We start from the raw sequence: 24,141 nt of genomic DNA on the forward strand, positions 1-24,141 counted from the left end.
GTGTTCTTTTGCGCATGCGCATTTCTGTAGTGTTCACCTAGATACTTCCTGTATTCTCTGGAGACCTTGTCAGGAACTACGAACTACTAGCATTAGGCGAAACATCTTGTATAAACTTGGAATTACAAACTCTCGTCTCTATGAAAGTAAATCCGTGTTAGCTTTGTGATTGGAACTTGGAATGTCTGCTCTGTTTCTTCCTTAGTTCTTACGTGTCTTCTCTTTTTCAGTCTTAGTCAAGGATCTCAGGAATTCTTCATGTCTCAGCTAGTGAGCTCTCCACTGTTTTTTCATATTTCACATTCCAGATGCAACACCGTTTCTAAGGAACATTTTTGTCCTCTTCGTTGAATCCCATCTCATCAAGTCTCAGGAACATTTGGTTCATAATTGCTCATTGCCTTTGGCTTTTGCGGGTGTGTTGGCCATTTGTTACCCATGTTTTAGTTATTAGAATGCAGATGTCTGAGCTGCAGCGCATTCCTGGTCCCTCTTTAGTTCTCTTCTGCCCTTGGCTATAGCCTGTGCTATGTCACTTCTTGCCACACCTGTACTCCCTTGACAGCAATGGCTCTTCATTTTTTTTTTTTTAAAAGAAACCTTTGGCAACGCCTACATACAGTTTTCACTGTCACACTGAAAAGGCTGTTTCTAATGTCTGAACCCAAGTGCTCACAGAAGCAGTTGGAAATCCCATAATAGCCAGTAGCTCCCTCTCAAATAAAACTGAATCTAATCTGGCCCAAAATATCAATAGCATAAATACTGGGGAAACTTTCTGTTTAGAAATTAGCTTCATATTTATAAATTGAACTTTCAGATTTCTCTCACACGATGTCCAATTTAATATTATGCCCTTGATCCAGGCTAGCTACTTAGTTGCAAAAGTAGATGCTACCCAACATAAAGCAGCAGCAACGTGATGAAAAATGGTTTCCTTGTTGGTAACAGTGTTTCATGGGCAGTTTGATATTACTATAGTTACAAAGTAGAGAGGGACAGGAAACTGAAGCACGTGTTCAGATAAAGGATACAGGGGAAGGGATTAATATCATTTTTCTTACCTATTCTTTGCTCCACAGGACATTTTGTTTTTGTTTTGAAAGTTTCATTTGCAGACATGTTGCAAGAAATCGCCAGAGGAAGCTTCAGGCTGACACTGTTTTCTGGTTTTTCTCCTTCGTTTTTCGCTTTTTAGATATTTCACACTTTCAAGAACAAAACGATTTAAAAGGAATGTTGGACAATCTCCACCAAAATATTCAAGCCAAAAAAAGAAAGAACGTAGAAATCATGTGGCTAGCAGCAACGGTAAGCACTCGTGTCCATCCTTCCCCTGGCATACCATGACCAACAACCACTGTTGGGAAACTGTAATGCAGGGTCTAAGCCCCAGTCCTTGCTTCCTAGGTACCATTTTGCACTATCCCCCTAACAAGGCATCATCACTTTGATGATCATCTTATCAACAGAGATGGCGAAAGATGAACTTGACATGGAAAGATGCTCCTTATTGACCCTCCTTACCAACTTTGTTTCCCTTGTCACTCCAAGGTCCAAAAGAAGTATCTGTGATTTTCCTGGTGTTACATGCTATGGACAATTGTCAGTGTTCTGTAGCAGTCAGAATTTTAGAGCTCCACTATAGAGAGGTGTGATTCCAATTGTGTGGTGGCCAGATCCATGACTTAGACTCATAGACACATTGTTCAGTTAATGAGCTCGTAAATGTGTTTGTTAATTTAGACGTTGGCATAGGATTTATTACTGATTGATTGTTGTGGAGTAACGAGCTAAATTGTCTATGTTCCTCTCTCACTTAATGGTACCCTCAGGGTGGAAGATCTGCCTGTTTTGCTGCCTGGTCTTTCACAAGAACGAGGGAGAGAATCATGCCTTTGTTTTTTTAAGGTCTTATCTGGAAATTTGAAACAGAGTACACATTGAATTTATGAATTTTGTTACAATCTCAGATGCCAGAAACTTTCCTTGGGAAAACATTCTTTCACCAGGAAAAGCACCATGGAAGCCTCAGTGATGAGTGGCCTTGGCTGTGTCACTCCTACAATTTGGAGTTCAAGTTCATTAGCCTTGCAGCACACATTGTTTATGCCCCCATCAAAAGCATTTAAACCCATCTTTCTACTCTTACCAATGTTACGTAGTCTCTTCTGGAACAAAAGGAAGGGATAGCTCACCATGAAGCCACATAAAATGCTCAACTAAGAAAAGCCAGAAGAAAGGTCCTGCCACGCATCCCTGATGAGCGTTGAGAGAACAGCAGAGCGAGCAGACCCGGGAAAGACTGCTGTCAGATGGGGCCCTTACACTGGCCATGTCCTGCCGCACACTAGAGAACTCTATGTGTCTTCAGAAACCACTGTGGTTATTAATTTGCAGTAATTTCACTACAGTACATTATTTTGCATATTTCACTGAAAACATCATTTGCAAGGCCCACCAACATCTGGGAGTCACATGACTATGGCATTGCATACATGAGGTAAAAATCATCTAAAACAATAAACCAGTGATAGATACATGAAACATGAATGGATAGCTTCTCTTAGTATGTGAATTTTCCATTTGAACACGAAAACATTCCCCATCGGTCCTGCATATTTCTAAAATGTTTTTCTGATGTGTATACCAAACACAGAAGGTTCTTATACAGCTCACAGTTGATTGTGCAATCCCTAACATTGCTACAGGTTAGGTTGAAAGCTTAGGTGCCATATCAGCTTTCTAAACAGAACCACTTAATAATACCCTTAAAATGAAGAAATATGGAATCCCTCTGACATTACCATAAAGCATTTATTTCTATTTCCTCTTTTTCTCTCTTTATATATCTGTCTAATGAAATACTATCTAGTTTTAACAGTCTAGTTAAAACACATGTTGCTTGATTTTTTTTTCTTGGTTTCATTTACATAGTAAAAGGAAAAGTTTAAGAATCCAAATGCTGTCTGCGTATGTACAAGGAAGCTTGTATCACTTAAAAGCTATATAGAGACAGGAATCAAGGCTTCTCTTGCCTAGTGTGAAGAAACATCCCACCTCCATTTGATTTTTAAATGCAGAGCACTAAATATCTCAAGAAGATGAGGCACTTATGAAAGTAGCCATATATTTTAAAGAATATTAATTATTTTTTTAAATTATATCTCAAAAGCAGCCATCAAAGTCTGTTTTATTACTGTGAATGTAGTCAGCTTTTAAAAATATGAAATATTATTTATTTGAAAGAACTAAATTTTCCCAGGTAAAGAGATTATATGGCAAAACCATACTCTTATTTTTCTGTAGCTACTTTTATTGGAAATAGAAGGGAGTGAAAAATCTGATTTAAAAGGGATATATAAATCTCAATTTAAGTATCAGAACCACAATTAAAATACAGTGAAAAAATTTCACAATAAAAACTGTTTTAATGTTTCTTCTCCAAGTAGGCACTTTTAAGGCCTCGTTGATTACAGATAATAAAGTAGATTGTTATTGCTTCACATTAAATTTATCTTAAATGCACATTGATTAGCATTGCTGATGCTGCATTTAATTATTGGTATCTCAACTCAGAAATTCATCACGGGCTAGACGAAAGGGGAGCAGAGGGGTCTACATGTGGAGTGTAAGACAATGAGAAAATGGGTATCCCTGAGTTGAAGACTATTGTCTGTCTTATAACAAGATCCACAGAGGACCAAGAGGCATATGAAAGTGAAAACTTGATGTTTGGACTGAAGCAGACCTGTGTTTACAGGCTTTTCTTGCTGTGTTGTGTGCAGCTTCCACTGTACAATGAGGGTAGGCATGGCCTCCACTAGGGCTAATGCTCAGTTCATTAGAAGACCACGTGTGTGTGTGTGTGTGTGTGTGTGTGTGTGTGTGTGTGTGTGTGCGTGCGCCATCTGCTGCTGGGTGACAGTCAATGTCCCAATATAGCCACACGATTCCCTTTTATATAGATATTGTGAGACATAAATTCAAATACAGCTAATATTATTTATTTATTCACTTTACATCTTGATTGCAGGCCTCTTTCCTCCAAGTGCCACACACACACACACACACACACACACACACACACACACACACACCTCTTTGCCATTCCCCCCTCCCCTTTTCCTTAGAAAAAGGTGAGGTTTCCCCCATGGGTATCAGCCACCTTGGCACATTAAGTTGGCTATAGGACTAGGCACATCCTCTCCCCCTGAGGCCAGAAAGGGCAGTTCAGTTAGGGGAACAGGATCTAAAAGCAGGCAACAGAGTTAGAGAGCACCTCTTTGGATGGTGGCTCAGTCTCTGTGAGCCCCATGGGCCCAGGTTAGTTGACCCTGTAAGTCTTCTTGTGGAGTCCTTGATCACCCCAGCTCCCTCAGTCATTCCCCCATAGGACTCCCTACGCTCTGTCTAATGTTGGGCTGTGGGTCTCTGCATCTCCTTCATGAAGCCTCTCAGAGAATAGTTATGCTGGACTCTTGTCTACAAACATAGCAGAGTAACAGTGTCAGGGATTGGTTCTCTCCCATGGGATGGGGCTCAGGTTGGGGCAGACTTTGTTTCCCTCAATCTTTGCTCCATCTTTGTCCCTGCACATCTTGTCCTTGGCAGCACAAATTTGGGGTTGAAGGCATTGTGGGTGAGTTGGTGTCCTTATCCCTGCCCTGGAGGTTCTGCCTGCCTACAGAAGGCGGCCACTTCAGGCTCCATTTCTCTGGCTACTAGGAGTCTCAGCTAGGGTGGCTCCCATAATCCTTCTGGGGCCACTCCTATCCCAAGGCTCTGGCAGGTCCCAGAGATGCTTCCGTGCCAACACATCCAATTTCCATTATCTCAGCTGGCCCTCTCTCCCTCACTCTCCCTGCTCGTAGCCATTACCCCTGGTCCTCTCCCCATCCCCTCACATACCCAGTTCCCTCCCTTCATCCACCCCCAAGGCCTATTTTATTTCCTCTTCTGAGTGAGATTCAAGCATTCTCCCTTGGGCCATCCTTAGCTTCTTTGGGCCTGTGGTTATCCTGTATTATGTGGCTAACATCCACTTAGAAGTATGTACCACACATGTCTTTCTGGGTCTGGGTTACCTCATTCAGGATGATCTTTTCTAGTTCCATCCATCTGCCTGAAAATCGCATGTCTTTATTTTTAATGGCTGAATAGTATTCCATTGTATAAAGGTCTCACATTTTTCTTATCCATTCTTTAGTGGAGGAACATCTAGGTTGTTTCTCACTTTGGGCTATTACGAATAAGGCTGCTCTTTTCAATAGATGCCCTTAATGTTTATTATTTGAACATTTCATACATGCATGTAATGTGTTTTGATCAAATATACCCCCATTACTTTCCCTCCAATTCTTCCTCTTACCCGCACCATCACTTTTCTCATCCTATTTTATGTCCTCGTTTTTTAAGCTCACTGAATCCACTTAGTGGTGCCCACATGTGAATGGCTGCAGAGCCATCTACTGGGACACAAGTAACCTCTCATATACAGTAATTCTGATGTATACTGACACCTTCTTCAGCAGTCATCAATTGCCAATAGTTCCCCAGGTAGAGGTGGAACTTCATAAGACCCTTGTATATCCGTGATGATAGTTAAGCTGGTTAATCTTAAAAAAAAATAACTAGACTCTAGGTAGACATTCAAGTGTCTAACCTGGGGACTATAGAGCTTGCTTTATTTCTAGCTACCTCTTACACCTGAGCTGTGAGGGGCATTTATGCAAATCAGTCACCTTTTCTGACCTCATTGGGGTCTGTGACATCTCACCTGGTGGTAGGGATGACCCTATGCTTTCCACTCAAATAGATAAACAAGTTAAAGCTGGCCTTGGGTTGGAGAATCAAAAGAGGATGGTTGACAGTGTAGACGGAAGCACTTGACTCCTTGCTCTCACCTGGGTCTTGCAGATTTGTCGAAAACTCAACGGTATTCGTTTTACCTGCTGTAAAAGTGCCAAAGACAGGACGTCGATGTCAGTGACGCTGGAGCAGTGCTCCATCCTGAGGGACGAGCATCAGCTGCACAAAGACTTTTTCATCCGAGCCTTGGACTGCATGAGGAGGTAGAGTACCTGCCCTAAGTTCCTCTCATGTTGGGACCACGTTTTGTTAATTTTTAAATCACAGACCTCGCTAGAAGGCTAAACCCTTAGTGATGTCATTCCATTCTCACATTCTAAATCGGAAGCATTCCTCCTATTCATTTGGGGCAATAAAAGGAAATACATGCATACATTCAGTAATTTGCAATGGAAGGCACGCTTAATTGGTCCTTCATTTTGAGCTAAAGGCTCAAGGCATCCCATTTTTCTTGACGTGCTTGAGTATAAACGAAATACAACCAGGCCAACAGACATACAAAACCTCTCCCGACTTCAACTAAGAGATCCTCTACCCATGAATGGTGGAGTTTTGTATTGGTGACATTTCCTGTTGGAAAGGCAGACTTACTCTGATAATTGAGAGACATTTGTCGACATTTAAAATGCTATGCCTTGAGTCATGTCTTGATTAATTTCCACAGTAATTAAATCAGAACTTGAAGGAAGCTAGAATGGAAAGAAACGGTGTCTTGTTCAAATGTCTATCAGCAAGGACACATGTTAACATTAAAATGATGCTACGAAAATCAGAAGAGATTTCTGGGCTTCACTGAGAGTGTCTTCCTGCTATGTCCTGTCTGTCTTACCATTAACCCAACTTTATTTTCAGTTCTGAGTCTCCCAGTGGAGACACAGATGCACACTTGCATTGCTGCAATGCCTGTGTTGCCACTAACAAGAGGCTTCTGGTGTCTTCCATTCTACATCTTTCCATGTCTCCTTACATTTTCATTGTTCAGTGGGGTTTCTGTCATCAGTTTTGAAAACCATTTGAGGATGGTTTAGAAGCCTGGCATGAACATCTCAGCCATATGAAATACGTTTAGTTGCTATGAATTTCTTTCACAAATAATCTTTCAGCACTAATGGGGAAATATTGAATGTGAAGGCGAAATCTAGGGTGCAGAGAAGGAATGCAGATGTCACTATGGATACCCAAGGTAGTGGAAGAGCACAGCAAACAGGCCAGGGTACCACAGACCTAACGTGACTTTATCAGATGTCTGGAGGGTGAAACTGACATTTATTTGTTTAATATAGGAAGAAGAGACCCCTAAGTTAGAAAGCAAATTCTTCAAAAAGGCAAAACAATAGGCCGTGCATGCTGAACCACAGAATATGTTTTTATATTAGATAGATTTGTTCATAATTGCATTACATACGAAACATACTTGGTAATATGACATTTACGTGAACTCGTGATTCAGAATTGTTTTTTAAAAATTAAACTCTAGACATTTAACCTACATCCAATTATATCTTTTAAAGTCCATGTCTATTACTCCCCTAATGTTTTCCTTTTAAAGTTCTTATGCTAACTTTCAAGTCAGCCAACTTTATCCCTTAATTTTGTATATAGAAAATAAATCTTTAGAGCATGACAGTTTCTTTGGAAATGAGTATAGGTGTGAACATACTTTTAAAAAAAATAAGGCATGCTCATTTTTTACTTTTATTTTTTTATTAATTCATTCATATTCCACCTCAATAATTATCCCATCCATTGTATCCTCCCTCCCGCTTTACCCCTACTCCCCTCCCCCATGTCTGTGACTGAGGGGGACCTCCTTCCCCTGTATATGCTCACAGGATACCAAGTCTCTTCTTGGTAGTCTGCTATCCTTCCTCTGAGTGGCACCAGGCCTCCCTCCCCATCCAGGGGACATGGTCAATTGTGGGGCACCAGAGTTCCTGTGAAAGTCAATCCCCACTCTCCTGTCCATTGACTAGATCTAGTAGGCATGTTCATTTTTTAAAACAGAAACATAACTGTTTTACTTCTCTCTTTAGGCATTTGGCTTTGTAAACAAGGTCATGGGAGCATATGTTCTATCATTACAGCACCATATGTAAGGGGTCAGGGCTTGGAAGTACTTGGCCTGAGTTCGAATCCAGGCTTGGCCATATACCACTCAGGAACTAGTTCATTTCACTATTTCTTTGTGCCTCAGGCAAGTTGAGTTAGTCAGCCTCTCGGCCCTCGATGTCCTCATGTATAAAGCAGTCAGTCTTGCTAATAGGAACCACTTCCTGGGAGTGCCATGAATTAGAAGAATTGAGGAATGCGAAATCATAAGAATAATATTTGATGCAGTGTAAGTTACATTTATTAAATAAAAGCTAAACATGAAATCTTATAATTTTGTTACTTTGGTTTTGCAGTTTAGGTAAAATCAAACTAAGTCTAACCCTTGTTATTTTGTCTTTGTTAATATGTTGGGACTTAGATTTGACTCTAGTATGGCATATTAAATCCTATGTGTTTTACACATTAAAACAATGAGCCTTTAAAGAGATGCATGTGTTTACAAATGCTATGCTAATTATGGATATACACTATGTGTCAAAGGAAGCCTGGGAAGGTTCCCTGTGAACATTGCAGATGATTACTGACATAATTATATGCCGTTACAAAGAATCATGGGCTTTGGTCCCAAAACATCATCTTAAAATTTCCTACTATCAGACAATAGACCTGATGTCCAGAGTGACACGCAACACTCAGGAAGTGTTAGAGCCAGGCAAACATAGGTCCCTGATTGCGTTCACCCAAGTGAGATGAACTGAATTTATTTTATGACATATCCAACTACTTCCACGTTCATTAGTTAAACTAGAAATCATGTAAAATGCCATGTGCTTTTAGAACTTCAAGGTCACCAAAGTGCTTTTTTCCCACTTGTGTGCCCCATGAAGGGTCAAATGTAACGATGGGATTATAGTCCTTCATTTCCATGTATTCTGTCTTGTTTGCCATTGTATACAGACACAGAGTGCAGTGTCTGGTCTAGTATAAAAGAGCTATAATAGTATAGGGCCATGCAGGCAACAGAGCATCAGGTACCCTACAAGGATACTTTGAATTTTTGCTTATCAACAGTTACCTCTTTTTTTTTTTTTTTTTTTAACCTTTGAGTTATTTTAACCACTTTACAGGCTTTTGTCGAAGTCTGTCAAAGCTATAACAGGTCATTCCCTCGTGATGCTGGTGGCAGCAGTGGCCTGCACCTTCCAGTATATGACACAAGTGCAAGGGGGATGCAGATGTGACATCATGTGGTGCTGTGTCACTGAGACAGGGTACCCACGAGGCCTGGGTCGTTACGTATAGCTACATCCTATTGCATTGTCAACACATAGTGAGATTCCCGGCACTTGATCCTGTCACAAGCTGAGGTCTAAGTGCACCACTCATGACACGAGTGTATTTTTTTTTTTTTAATCAAACTAGTGAATTGTGGACAACCTCTTCATATGAGAGAATTAGCAAGAAATCCTGCTGAGTCCTATTCAGTCAAGATCACTTAGTGACTGTGATTTATAGGGCACTTATCATCAGCCCTCACTCCCCACCCACATCAAAAGATACATAAATCAAATAAGCAAACAGACAAAGGCAGGAGTCCCAGAAAACTGGCAGCTGGGACGGAGCCAGGTGTGAGAACCACGCCAAGGCGGCCTCATTTGTTCCAGTGTTAATATGAATCTACTTACTTGGTCAATTAGTATCATTTTCTGGAGGTGTGAGATACCTTTGTAAATCCAAAATCTTCCTCATGTAAACAGTTTTACCAAGTGTTGGATATACAACTGGCTTATTAGTTCCGTGCTTCGAGGATTTAGTTTTTAAAGAATGGAGCCTAGGAATGACATTTCTATTTTCAATTCTGGAGTTTCCACTGAGAGTCTAAAGCTATCTCGTCATGGTGCATTTCTCCCAGAAATCCAAAGTTACATTTAACTAATAGATATACAGATTCCATCTTTAAAGACTCAAGAAATTTGATTTAAAAGTTCTGTTTTAGCCTAATGCATTGAGACGTTTAATGGCAGAATAGAGTAAATCTAACCCAAAGTGTCACTGGATAATTGTTTCTAATAGACTATGTGTGTATAATATGAATGGCATAGAAGATCATATTTCTTTGCTTGTCTGTCCTTTGTCATTCTACCACAGCCCTTGAAAATAAACTGTTTTGAGGAGCCATTCATCATACAGATGACTACAAGTTTTGGCATTGTAATCAATTTATCACCCAGGGATATAATGATGCTTTTTAGGAAAAGACTAAAGACTCAGTTGCCCTATTAGGTTTTATGTAAATTTTATTTCTCTCTCTCTCTCTCTCTCTCTCTCTCTCTCTCTCTCTCTCTCTCTCTCTCTCTCTCTCTCTGTGTGTGTGTGTGTGTGTGCATGCTTCTGCACACACGTGATTTTTGTACATGCACCTGTGTGCTCAGGCATGCAGGTGACATGCCTACATGTCCAGGTGCATATAGAGTCAGTGCTTGATGTCAGCTGTCTTCTTCAATTGATTCTCTGCCTTGTCATTTGAGAGAGGGACTGAACTGAAGCCCAGTCACTCGCCAGACTGGATGGCCGGGACACACAGGAAGGCACCTCCGTCAGTCGTCCCCTGACCCTCTAGTGCTTAGGTTATGTATGAACACCGCCGTGCTTGGTGCCTATGGAGCTATGGCTCAGGTCTTCATGGTTCCACCACAGGCTGGACCTTCACTGACTAAGCCATCTCCCTGGTCCTAGATTTGTACCATCACGTGGAATGTCTCATGCCCAGCACATTGCATCTGAGCTTTAACATAGGGAAGGAGAGGATTATGATTTACCAAAAGCTTTGCTTTGTAGGTAAATGGTAGTTGAACTGCTGACGTCAACAACGTTCTACTTAGGGTGTCTTACATCTTTGTAGGGAGACTTCTGAGGGAGGTTGTTCATGTGTTATGGCCCCCTTTTCTTGTCAGTTTCTTTTTCTTTATTTTTATTGGTCGGACCAGATTTCTTAGTTTCTAGGCTCTTCTAGTTCAGTATTAAGGAGATTTGTGAGCCCTGAAGGCATAAGAAACTGGAGCTGGCAGATAATTGCAGATCGTCTTAAAGGCTCTGCCAGTAGAGAATAGTACAGGCAGGCATACATTTTCTGCTAATGTTGTCACTGCCCTCTGGAATCTCAGTGATGTTTCTCTGTATTATCTCGGACTATATCTGTGACCAACAACAGGCATAATCTCGGAGAGACCGCAGTCAGGGGTGTGCAGTGAAGCTTGTTTTGGCTCATGTGTTCAGAAGCTGAAGTCACTTAGTTCCTTCACACTGGTCCTACCGGGGCAGCATCATGACTGGAGCTTGTGCTAGAGGTGGATGCTCACTGCACAGACAGAAGAAACGAGAGAGGTACGTCCAAAGTAGTAGAACCTATTCTTCCTAGGTCCCGCCTCCCGGTAGCACTACAGATCGGCACCCACGCCTGTAATAGAAAGTGCTGTGGGGGCCATTTCGGATCCAAGTTACAGCATTTTATTCCTGACCCCTGAGGACTCGGGTTGGTCTCATAACATAAACATATTTACATCATCTCCAGACGTCATCCCCATAGACTTCTCAGGCCTGCTTTACTCAACGCCTTCTCCAATGTTCAGGGCCAATTCTTAACTGTAAATTCCTGTAAAAAAACAAACAAACAAACAAACAAAAGAAAGGTACATACTTTCAACATTCAATGGAACAGAAAGGATGCGTAAAAAGAGGAAGTGACGGAATCAGACCAAAGCAAGAGCACATGTGGGCCAGCTGGACAGGCACGACTCCTAGTGGCATCATGACTGGCATCTAGAGTACATGGTGCAATCGTACAAGTGCCAAGGATGATGCCTCGATTGTGCTAGCTCTCATCTCTGCCCAGAACCTCCCTCACCACACAATTCTACCAGATGGTGCATAGTCACTTTCTAAACAATTAAACCAATGTTCACTATACAATATACATATATCCATGTTTTCCTCTCTCCACATTCCCCAACCCTATGACTTTAAGAGTTTTGAGTGGAAAGTGATATTTCTAACTTACACATTTGCAATAACGGATGTGAGAGTGACAATCTGCCCAAATGTTGATCACCCATCCGAATATCTACTTCTCGTTTCTCTTTCCTAATGTTTTTTGTATGGGAAGTTTGCAGATAATTACAGGGCAACGTTGACTCCAGCGTTTATAGACCTCTGGCCTTTACTGTTTGTTCAGACTCCAGAAGAGTGGCGAGGCTGTGGTTGTTGTTGTCGATTTATCTTTTTTTCCTTTCCCCTTTTAGACCATCAAAGTGCTGTGTGGGTGGGACAAGAGGCCCCCTCAGGTTTAGAGAGAGAAATGCAGGCTGTTTTGACAGGCTGGGCCATTTTATAAGCCTAAGGGGTGAGAGGAGAGGGCTATATTTTAGGCAAGTTCCAGCAGAGATACAAATGAAACCTGCAGCAGATGAGGCCACATGACTGATGCTGCTGCACTTGGAAAAATGAGTGTAGTGGAAATGTGTCGTAGAAAGCATTGGTTCTCTCACTAAAGGAGGGAAAATAGAGGTGGCTTTGGACTGAGGGATCTTTATTAAAGCGGAAATCCATGCATGTCGAAGAAGATTGATTCAGGAGAATGAAAGCACTGACTCTCAGATGCCACTTAGCCACCTTACTTAATGATAGATTCCTTTTTTTGTTTGCTCTTTGAGGCAGGTTCTCTTACCCTAGGATAGTCTGTAAGCCATTATATTCAAGGATAAAGTTTAAAATTCTGAGTCCCATGCCTCCATTTCCCAAGTGCTGGGGTTACAGTCAAGCACTACCATATCTGCTATGTGAAGTACTGGGCACCGATCCAGAGCTTCCTGCACGGTGGACAAGCACTCTATCAACTGAACCACAGCCTTTGACTTTCTTAATGGGATTTTATTTTCCCTGTAAGCAGTCATTGAACCTTGTCTTAGGTGAGTTTTATTCGTGTGATAGGTTGTCATTACCCAGTTATCATATACATAAATAAATACAGAATACTCAATGTATTATAAGTGTGCCACCTAAAAATTCTTGCCTTCCATCAGAATGTCTTCAATCATCATAAAAATGTTCCAATCCTTCCTCTGTCTTGAATTCTGCCCGAGTGTCTTCTGTTTCTAGCCCAATAGAACATTCTTGAAGGCTTCACAAGCCAAATGGCCACACGCTTTGCTCCAGAATAGAAGATCACAGTTGCTAGAGATGTTCAGATGTCTAGTTTAATATATCTGTGCCCACAGAATCGTGGCTGGAAGCCCCATGTAATCATGCACCATTACACCCCATTCTATGCCACTCAGTGAGCACTCCCACGTTCACATGAGTGAGGATGACGTCATTATAGGGAATCAAGAATATAATTTATAAAACATGTCATTTGCAAAATTGGTGGTTTGTTAGCTGTAACAAATCACATGACATGTCTCCAGCATTGCAACATTGTTTGTGAGGGGATCACTGCTCAGCATACATCCAGACACTCAAAATGAGGCTAGTTCTGCAGAGGACAGTGTGATTCATTATGGCACATGAAGTAAGCACAGAACAGCGAGGGGAAGGATAATATTTGAACTTAAATTACTTGGTTTTCCCATCTCTTAGCAAGAAAGTCAAATGCTAAAAGCTCTTAGATACTTATCTGTAAAAGGGGAACTACACACATACCCTGAACATGCATGCACGCACACACGCACTCGCACACGCACTCGCACACGCACTCGCACACGCACACGCACACACACAATGGTGCTGGTAAGCATATGGTAAAGTTGAACTGGTTCATGTTCACAGCTTTCTCATCTCAGCATCCAGCATCCTCATGAACACAGTAAAATAAACATCCCGAAGCGCTTAACACAGTGCTAATTAGTTACACTGTGAGCATCGGTAAATATTAAAGGCTGCTGTGGCTGTCACCGAGGCTGTGTAGTGACAGTCTCTGTTGTTTGTTTGTTGTTGCTGCTATAAGCTGCTGCTTTGTCAGTTTGGCTCTCCATAGAAGTGTTTATACTCAAGCTATAGATGGCATGAGGCCCTCAGACTCTACTGAGGAAATGAAAAGAATGGACTCTTGATTTCTTTACTTATGCTCACCATTCTTCTTTTTCTAAAAACATGTATTTATTTGTGCATTAGTTGCGTGGAGACAAAGACACAGGTGCATGCGTGCATGCGTGTCTGTGTGTACGTGTGTGTGTGTGGAGGTATTTTTCCCCTCTTGTATAGACTAGTCAATAGCATCGCTCAGGACCAGTTTTGTAAAGCATTTATAGGAAATGTATAGCGTTTTTATGTGCTCTCGCTTTCGTTTTGAACACACATCAACCTCACTCTTGGTTCCATTTTACGACACAACCCTCCCATGTACGTTCCGTCTCTAACTTTTCATACTGATAACTTGCTGAGCTGGTGGCATTCACTTAAATTGGCCTAAGTTTTAAATACAAGACAGAGTGCATGTTCTTAAACAACAATAAAGAAGTACCACGTACTACCTGTTTCCCAATCACTCATTTTCATTTTTAACATTGAGTAAATTACTAATGCAGCTTTTTATAAGTTTCAAGCAAATCTAGTCTCTTACGTTTAAATGAGTGTGTTTTCAAAATTGTGCATACTCTAATTTATTTTAGAAACACAACCACTATAACATGTATGCCTGAGTCTGCCAACCACCTTGACAGAACCTTTGTTCTTGAATGTGACAGCATGATCAATACCGTCTTTTGTCTGGTTTGTTTCTGAATTTTGCAATGAAACTGTTGGAATTATTTTTTTAATTTTATTTATTTATTATGTATACAGTATATATTAGATCACATTATAGATGGTTGTGAGCCACCGTGTGGTTGCTGGGAATTGAACTCAGGACCTCTGGAGGAGCAGACAGTGTTCTTAACCACTGAGCCATCACTCCAGTTCCTCTGTTGGAATTCTTATAACATAAGGTTTATTTGATTCTTTGAATTTTATTTTCTTTTGATGAGAGCAGATCAAGAGATAGAGGTCTGTGAGAGCTGCCAAGAGGCATCAGTTTGGCTAGGACAGGACAAGTTACCCTCCCCTCTAAAGGGATGAGCTGGTGGTCAACCATCACTGTTGAAATAGATAGCTTCATGGAAAAGCCACAGCATCTCTGGTCACTCTCAAGAAGAAGCATTATCTTATAAGACAGCAGAACGCATATGACACATAGAGTAAAGCTATATTTTATGAAGTATTTCATGATCAACTCTAAATGAGTTCATCTTGACCTCAGAACAATTTTGCTGCTGGGTGGCTTTCCAGAGCCCAAACTCTAACTGTGTTGGATGCGTTAGTGTTTTGCCTTTAATGGCTTGGCAAAATTCGTACAATTTTAACGCGCTTATTAATAACTTGAAGCTTTGTGATAAATTGTGCAGTTCCTGAACAGAGAATTGAGCCCATTTTTATAAGCCTAATGATGAATGCAACTGAGATGTGCTGGAAATAGAAATGACCTGGGTCCATGTAACTCTGTCTTTCAATAACTTTGTAGTGAAATTTTAGTTTTTGAAAGCTGCACTCATGATCTACAGGCAGCATGTCTAATTAGAACTCAGTTCAAAACCATAGAGCTTTTGTGGGGAAGACGTTCAATATACCTATTATTAGAAAATTGTACAATTTTGATATTCATATAATCAGTTCTAACCTGCTCTGATGCACTGCTTAAGGCTCTTTCTTTCATAAATTAAAATTTTATGCTGTAGAGGTTATGGTTTCAAAATCATAATGGAAGGTGGACATTGTATTCTTTTTCTATATTTAGGGCAAGGGAAAGAAATGTCATGGTTCTTTGTAGTCTGCCCTATATAGTTTTGTAATAAATGTGAACATGGTTATTTTGCTATTTTTGCTATAGCCCTTGAATAGCAAAGAACAGGGTTACATTAATAACCTTTTAACAGGTGCTGAGATGAAAGTGAAGACTATTCCATTTTCGGAACCTGAATAATGGGATGTTACCATAAAAGTGCTGGGCAAAAGTGTCTATTTTTCTTATAAGTTGACCTCAGTTTGAAAGTTAGTAGTCACCTTTTGGGAATTCCTACCTCTAGGTAAATTTCGAGCAAGAAAGCAAAGCCTGACACATGGGAGGTTTTTCAGAAAAAGAAATGGGAAATAATATCATTATACTAATCTCAAAAATACTCTAAGTAGTATTAATATGTTTCCCAATGTTGTTGACCACCGATGATTTACTTCAGCTTTGGGACGTAATCACAAAATTTCTATTTAAGTGTTTTACAGCAATGAAAAAGAAATAGAAATTAAAAGGATGTTAGGATAATCTACAGCTATGATGCATGCATTGCCTTGTAAAGGAACCACAATTGCAAGTGTTCTCCTTTACCTGACTTTGGCATGGTAGACCTAGCAGTGAAGTCTCTCTTCCTCCTAAGGCTGAGATGCTGTGGTCCACATGGAAGGTATGTGGCTCCCACATGCCTTTCTGTATAAGCCAGCTGTCCACCCGTGATGCTCTCCCTCACTAAAGTATGCCCTCGTGTATAAAGAAGAATGAACGCCCTCATGTCTAAAGTAGATGTCACACCACAGATGTGGGTTCCTTCCTGTAGAAAATGCTCAGCATTTGAAATATTTTGGCATAACCTTGAAGAACCATAGATAACAAATCATTGCATCTTCTCAGGTATAAACTAACACTTTTGCCTTACGGTCATGTGGCCATTGGTGCTGGATCAGTATATCAGACCAACACAAAAATCTTCCCTAAGGACTTCAACACATGTAAATGTCTTTTGCATCTTACACATGAGAAGTCTATTACTTTTCCTATTAAGTCAGTATTATAAAGCAAAATACATATCATTCCCCCCCCCAAAAAAAAACTTCACAAATTGTAAAGGACAATCATATTCATGATTAGTTTGAGTCTATGCGTTTTTCCTTGCACTAACCTTTCTGGATTTTTCCGTTGTGGAGTATGTGTTGAATCTATGTGAACAGGCTAAGTCTCTGTGGAATTTGCTGACGTGGAATTGATGAGGGCAAGCCTGGTGGGTGGCATGGGCTGTTCTCACGCCTCGGTCTGTTTCCACTCTGTGGAGGCATGCTGTTTGAGCAGCAGTGTGAATTTATACGAAATTACAAGGGCAGGGCCAGATTGTTGTGTCTGAGCAAATGATGTGTAAAGTTCCTTACTTTTGGATACGTTGATAGATGCAATACACATAGAGTAACTGAAATTGAAAAATAAATTGGAATACACCTTTTAAATATTACTCTTTGACTTGTTTTGAAGACCAAAGCTATAGATATTATGCAATATGTGTGTGTGTGTGTTAGTTCACATAAATAATAATATATACTAAATTATAGACATAAAAGTAAATGTTTATATAAAATTATTTTAATGTTCTCTTTCTTAGACCTAGTTGAATAGTGTTCATAAATATATTCACATGACCTAGTCATTGGGACTGTACTTAGAGATCAATTTGTTCTTACAAGACCCTTAAACCCTTTCCGTAACTAAATTTAATGCCAGCTTTTAAATTTCCCAGTATCCATGTGTCTTATTAATGTGAGCTAGGTTGACAAACGCAGCATACATTTAGAAGCACTAACATTTCTTGGCTACTTTGTTCTTTGTCTCCTTGAGTTGTTGAACCACTGTGTGTTTTTGGTGTCAGAAAAAAAAATATAAATGTCTTGATTATTCATCTCCTGTCAGTCAGCTTCCAAGCTTTCTATACCTATGCCCTTATAACTTTTCATGTTAATGGTATTCTGTGATGAAAGCAGTTGGAAGCGACCTTGGTTATTACCTAGCGACCCTGCCAACCACGGCAAGGGTTTTTTTTTATATGACATCCTTGACAGGTTGTCAGCTGACCTTTCCCTGCACACATCTAGTAATCATCAGGGGTCCTTTCTTCCTGTGATGCTCTTTCTCATGGTTGGACAGCTATAGGTCTAAAACATCTTCTCATCATGTGAAACTGAAATATGTCATTTCATCCCCTCCTTTCAGTGACCTATTCTCCACCGGCATCAGTGGATGCTAAGTCATGGCCTCCTCCCTTACTGGCTTCTCAAATATCTGAAAGTGTCTCCCAGGTTGTAGGAAATCATTATAAACCCTTCATAATGGAAAGGCATGTACCGCTCCTCCTGAACGCCATTTCTGCCACCTCCCGACACATTTTCTATTTTAATTCTTGCAAGCAAAAATGAGCCTGGTTTCAATATGAATGATACAAAATAAACTAAGACCAAGGGCTGCCTTCATTCTTCTGTTTGCTCCTCCCTTTTATTCCCCTGGCCCTTCCTCTTTCCTACCTTACCTTCTTCCCTGCCTTTCTGTCTTCTGTAGGTACAGGGTTCTTTAAAGGAATCAATTCTTAGAATCGTATTTTAACCCATGAATTAGATACTAAATTAGAAAAGAATACAGTAATAGAATTTTTCATGTTGTATGACTGGAGGTGGGCCTTCTTTCTTTAAATCCATGCGTCTAAGACCAGAAAGTGGCCAGTTTATATTTGTCTTTCTTTCTGGATCCATGAACTGTGTAACACTTTAAAAAGCATTCTACCCTATTGTATTATATAGGAAGACGTGTTTGGTGCCCTGTGTATTCCTGTGTGGCAGAGTTTCTGGTCTTCTTTACTTGGATACTTCAAAGGACATACAAATAAATACGCTCTTAGTATTGGCCCTATCACTGAGATAAGAGCATTGAAGTGAATAGGGCTTATGTTTTCTGTGTTTTAAGAAATGGGATGGAGTTTTATGACAGGACATACTTGATTTGTCTTTGTTTTGTCTGTGTATATGTGTATGTTAGGGGTGAACATGTGCATGTTCATGGTTGCTTGTAGAGGCCAGTGGACAACTTGTGGTGGTGTTTTTCAGGTGACATCCACATTCATTTATTTATTTGTTTATTTATTAGTTACTTACTTATTCATTCATTCATTCATTTGTTCATTCATCATTTTTTTTGTCACCCTTCATCCTTCCTTCCTTCCTTCCCTCCAAACCTATTCAGAGAGAATCACATGCAAACAAATATTGGCAGAGCAATTCTTCTACGGTCCTGTGTACAAACTGCTTCTGCAAATAAGGGAGCAACTAAGGCAGTGAGAAAGGAGAGGAGGTGTGGGACGTGGAGCGGGGCTATGAGGAGCAGGCACCCCTAAGCTGGTATTCCTGCCAGATAGAATAAATGCTTTCTACCCATAGAGAGAGCTACCAAGAGTCCTGTTAATAAAAAGCTCTTTCTGGGTTCTCTTGGTAAAGTATCTACCTTCCAAGCATGCGGGTCTGAGTCTGATCACTGGAAGTTATGTGTAAACAGCCCAAATGTGGTGGCATGCCTTTGTAGTCACAAGGTTGTGAAGAAAGAGTGACACAGAACCTGGGGACTGACTTGCCAGCTAAACAAGCCTACTTGGGATGTTCTAGACCAGAGAGAAAGTGTACCTTAAAAATAAGAAAACAAACAAACAGACATGGATGGAAGCTAGAAGGGACAACTGAGGCAGTCTTCTGCCATACAAATATAAATACACCCATGTACATATGTGGCTCTGCGCGCGCGCACACACACACACACACACACACACACACACACACACACACACACACACACACACAAAGCCATAATGTAGGCAGCTCACTATGCTTTTACTTGAGGCCTAAGATTTAGATATGTTGACAGTTGACATTGAAGTGGATTAGTTTATGAAATTATGAGCTCAGGGAAAGTAATGGCTTAAAGAAAATCTATACAGTGGCATCTGTAAGCTTCCATGTTCAAGAGACCTTTATCTGCCCATCATGACTGGGCAGCTGAGTTCCAACATGCCTGAACTGTCTCCCTTTATAGCTGGCTAGGAAGCTGGGGAACAAACAAAAAACACACCACCTCACATTAGTTTCAATCTCAGTTGACCTAACATCAATACTGGTAAAGACCGTGCCCACTAACCCAGCTAATAACCTTTTATTCCCAGACAGGGACAGCTGTGTCTGAGCAGGCTGCCTTTCAGCAAATGCCCATATGTTGGTTTGTTTCAACAACCCTCCAAATAGCTATCATATCAAATTAGAGTTCTTAAATTATATTTTGAAATATATTTACATAAAATAGAGCTACAAACGACAAGCTTTTGAAAAAATTATCAGCTCCTTCCTCTCCTTGGTTCTTCATATATAATTGCTAGATGAGCATACTACATGAACTCTTCTGCAAGCCTTTGACCATGGCATTGAACTACAGAATGCTGAGTCTCCTGCATGGCTATGTGCTGCTGGGACAGACTACAGAATGTCACAAAAGTGATGCTCTACAGGGAAAAAAAAGAAACCAATATAATCTGAGAAACCATAGCTCACCATTTAAGAACGTAAAGTATTGTCTCCCTGGAAATGAGTCCAGGAAATTAGGGTCTGCCCTCATCCTGACCCTTTTTTGATAATACACACCACTGAAAAAAAATCAAATAGGTATGAGAATCACCATTACATTGCTTGCAGTGTGAAAATCCTCTGATATTTACTTAGTTGTACAGAACTTTAAGCAAATGTGTTCTTCTTCAGTATAACAAACCTATTAGTATCCCCAAATAAAACGCAGCATGATTCAGAGAGAGAGAGGAAAACACCTGGCTCTTACCACACGGAGGACATTATCCACAGGGCGTTTTTATAATATATTGTTTATGGTACAGCATGGTAGACAGATAAAATAAAATAGTCCTTGCTATAAAATGACTCTAGTCTAATGTGGAGGGCAGTATATACGCATGCAGTAGAGGTGTGGGGCTACTAATGGTGGGGCCATCTGCCGCAAGCAGGCAGAGCTCTGAGAGCTTTCAGAAGGAGGGACAGTCTCTTGTGTCTTTGAGATTAGACTTGAGGGATAATGGACTAATTTTTTTTATTTTTAATTTTTCATAAATCTTAGGTTCTGTGAATTCTAGACATATTTAATAGGGAGTTATAAGAGCATGACACAAAATGAAACTGGATTTCCATGGCTTTTGAGGGCATAATGTTGATAGAATTTAAGCATGCGTGGCCGAAGGGAATAGAATTCTACTCATGCAGGATTTCATGCCTTCACTATTTGCCTATGGATATGGAGGAATTTCCATAATGTCTATTTAAATCGAAGCTTTTTCTGGCCTGGTCTATTGGATTTTCCTAACAGAAATGGCAGCACTGCCTTCCCTCTTAGTTTTAAATCCAAGAATGAGGATGCACACACTGGCTTGCCTTTGGCAGGTGGAAGAGCTAAGAGACCCTCTCGTTTTTAAAGTGTGAGTAGAAATGGATGAATTCAGCTACTGTCTTGAATGAGAGTCTGACTTATTCTCCCTCCAGTCACTAATGCAACACATGCAGGATGAATGTGGCATGTAAGTGGCAGCCAGTAGAGCCTGATCACAGGCTAGGCTTCAGTAGTTTTAGAATAAAATAAAGACAAAATGATGCAGATATAAAACACATGAGTAAAGCCTAACATTTTTATGTTAAAACGCAATATCTTCTTGTCATTGTGGCATTAAATATGCTACACTTCATAATTGTTGACTTGTGACATGACAAAGGAATGATAGATTCCTTCAACTATTAAATCATTTGTTTCCATGATGCCTGTCATTCTCACACATGGACACGTTGATATCATTACATATACATGTATTTATTACATAACTGTATTATATACTTTTAGAACATAGCTTACTTCTTAGAGTTCTCCCACCTCGGCTGTAAGGTTGGCACATGGAAAGTGAGAACTCTGAACAGTCTTCAGAATTCCCAAGCTGCCACAGTTTGAGAGAACCGCAAAGGTGGCTGGCTGTCCACTGGTGGGTTTCTTTGTTAATATTGTTCACTTTTCCAAAGGTGAAGAGGGGAGAGTGGTCTTTCCATTCACAGTCCACCCGTCTTCACCATGGACGGGACGGGACTGGGTTACCAGCCCTTTGTGGAGTCACATTTCAAACTTAGAACTTCGTGATGTTGCTCACTTCCTGTAAAACATGGGTGTGAATTTATGTTTAGCTGTTTCAGGGCCTTTGGTGAACTTAGTTACTGACCACAGTATTCAACAGTAGTTTCTTTCTGCGACCTGAGCTTAGCTCTTCATAGAAAGCAAAAACCTTTGAACTAACTTCTATATCTTCCTATTGAAGGGACCCTCCCCAAGGGACACCAAACAACCCCCCCCCAAAGACCCCAGTTTGTTTGACTAGACCAACTCCATGACAGGCTTCAGGTTTTCACTCTGCCTAACTAGGCCAAATTTGTAACAATTCCTGGAAAAACCACAAGTTATGGACAGCTCATGGGCAACTAATCAGCTTATAGAAGAAAATGACTAGATACCATGTTCTTATTACGTCATGACTTTGGTAAAGAGCACAGATTGGCCCCATCCAATCAAATGAAAGGCCAGTTCCTGAGGAAGAGCCAGAACCTCAATGACTCAAAAAGTCCCCAGTAACCAAACAGCCAATCCTGAATCCCCTCATTCAACACTCTGACTCAGTTCTGACCAATCAATTGAAGCTTGTCACAAATCCTTCGGACCTGCTATAAATTGAGCCTTTTGTGCTCATTTCGGGGTCGCCTTCTAGAGGAGAGAGGGGATCCTAGAATGGTAGAACAACAAGAACAACAAAAAAAATGCTCTTTGCTTTTGCATACAGCCTTGGGGTCTTTCTTCAGCAGATCACCTGGACCCCAACCCTATCACCAACTTCCTTGCCCAGATGTTTTTTGTTTTATTATTTGTGTTTTATAGGTATCATCAGTTCGCCTTATCATGTTTGCATAGTTCCTGTCTCCTGGACTGCCAGATCTAATTTGCTAATAAAATGCTACCGGTCCTTTGTTTGGCTCCTTTTCCCCCCTGGTTGTATAAACATATGGAGTAGGCAGGTATTCTGTCTTTCTTGTGTTGGTGGTACTTTGCCCTTTGATGCTGAAGGTCCACTGGTGTGTTGGATTGGCTGACTTAGGGGCCGAGAGCTCCAGAGACTTGGGATGCTGCCTTTGGAAACTGGAGATTTCCAGCTCCAGCTGCTGAGGTTGCAGGGTTATTGTTCTAGGATTTGATTCACCAGGTACCCAGGAACTAGTGAAATTTCACTTTTAGCAGTTGCAAAGCACTACTCCATGCTAGCTCAGGGGTATAGCCCCAAAGCCTTAACGGTCCGGACACTGGTCCTTTGATGCTTGGCAGCTACTCTGAAATCTTTCAGGGACCAGGATTCTTGTCTCTACATCCTTGGCTTTTGACAATTGATAGTTCTGTCAATTTGAAACAGGCTCGAGTCATTTGGGAACAGGTGACCTCATTTGAGAAAATGCCCCCTCCAGATTGGCCTGTGGGCAAGCCTGTGGTGCAATTTCTTGTTTGATGGTTTGTATTAGAAGGCATGGGAGAATGGGGACATAGAAGGATCCAGTGGGTCCTAGAAACCTACAAGAAGAACATTATGATGGGCAGATCTGGGCCCAGGGGTCCTGCTCAAACTATGGCACCAGCCAAGGATAATACATGCAGTAAACTTCGAACCCCTACCCAGATCTAGCCAAGGTACAGGACATTCTCCACAGTTGAGTGGAGAGTGGGGACTGACTTTCACATGAACTCTGGTGCCTCCTATTTGACCACGTCCCCTGGATGGGGAGGCCTGGTGGCACTCAGAGGAAGGATAGCAGGTCACCAAGAAGAGATCTGATAGCCTATGAACATATACTGAGGGAGGAGGTCCCTCTCAGTCACAGTCATAGGGGAGGGGAGTAAGGGGAGAATGGGAGGGAGGGAGCAATTGGAGGATAGAAGGGATGGGATAACAATTGAGATGTAACATGAAGAAATTAATAAAATATATTTTAAAAATTAAAAAAAGGAAGGGCCAGCTCACTGTGAGCTAGTAGTTCTGAGTGCTGTAAGATAGCTGAGTAAGTATAAGGAACAAGCCAGTAAGCAGAGTTCTTCCGTGGCCTCTCTTTCTGTTTCTGATTTAGAACCCTACACTGAGGCCCCGCCCTGACTTCCTTCCATAATGAATTGTGACACGGAAATGTAACCTGAAGGAATCCTTCTCCTCACTTCTCTGTCCCACTGCCATGCCTTTTCTCAGCTGTCTCCGCTTCCCACTACCCCCCTCCCCA

At 41.0% G+C, this 24,141-nt stretch overlaps 1 protein-coding gene across 3 annotated transcripts in view; it reads left to right on the forward strand.

Annotated features, from left to right (window-relative positions):
- The window catches only part of Inpp4b (inositol polyphosphate-4-phosphatase type II B), a 345,013-nt gene that overhangs the window by 295,060 nt on the left and 25,812 nt on the right, over positions 1-24,141 (forward strand). For all 3 annotated transcript variants that reach the window (XM_051169166.1, XM_051169164.1, XM_051169165.1), the window contains 2 exons: positions 1,199-1,311; positions 5,920-6,074. In XM_051169166.1, the coding sequence (XP_051025123.1) occupies positions 1,199-1,311; positions 5,920-6,074 (268 nt within the window). The remainder of the gene's footprint in view (positions 1-1,198; positions 1,312-5,919; positions 6,075-24,141) is intronic.

The sequence above is a fragment of the Acomys russatus genome, chromosome 26 (genome assembly GCF_903995435.1).
Source record: "Acomys russatus chromosome 26, mAcoRus1.1, whole genome shotgun sequence".
Classification (NCBI taxonomy): domain Eukaryota; kingdom Metazoa; phylum Chordata; class Mammalia; order Rodentia; family Muridae; genus Acomys; species Acomys russatus.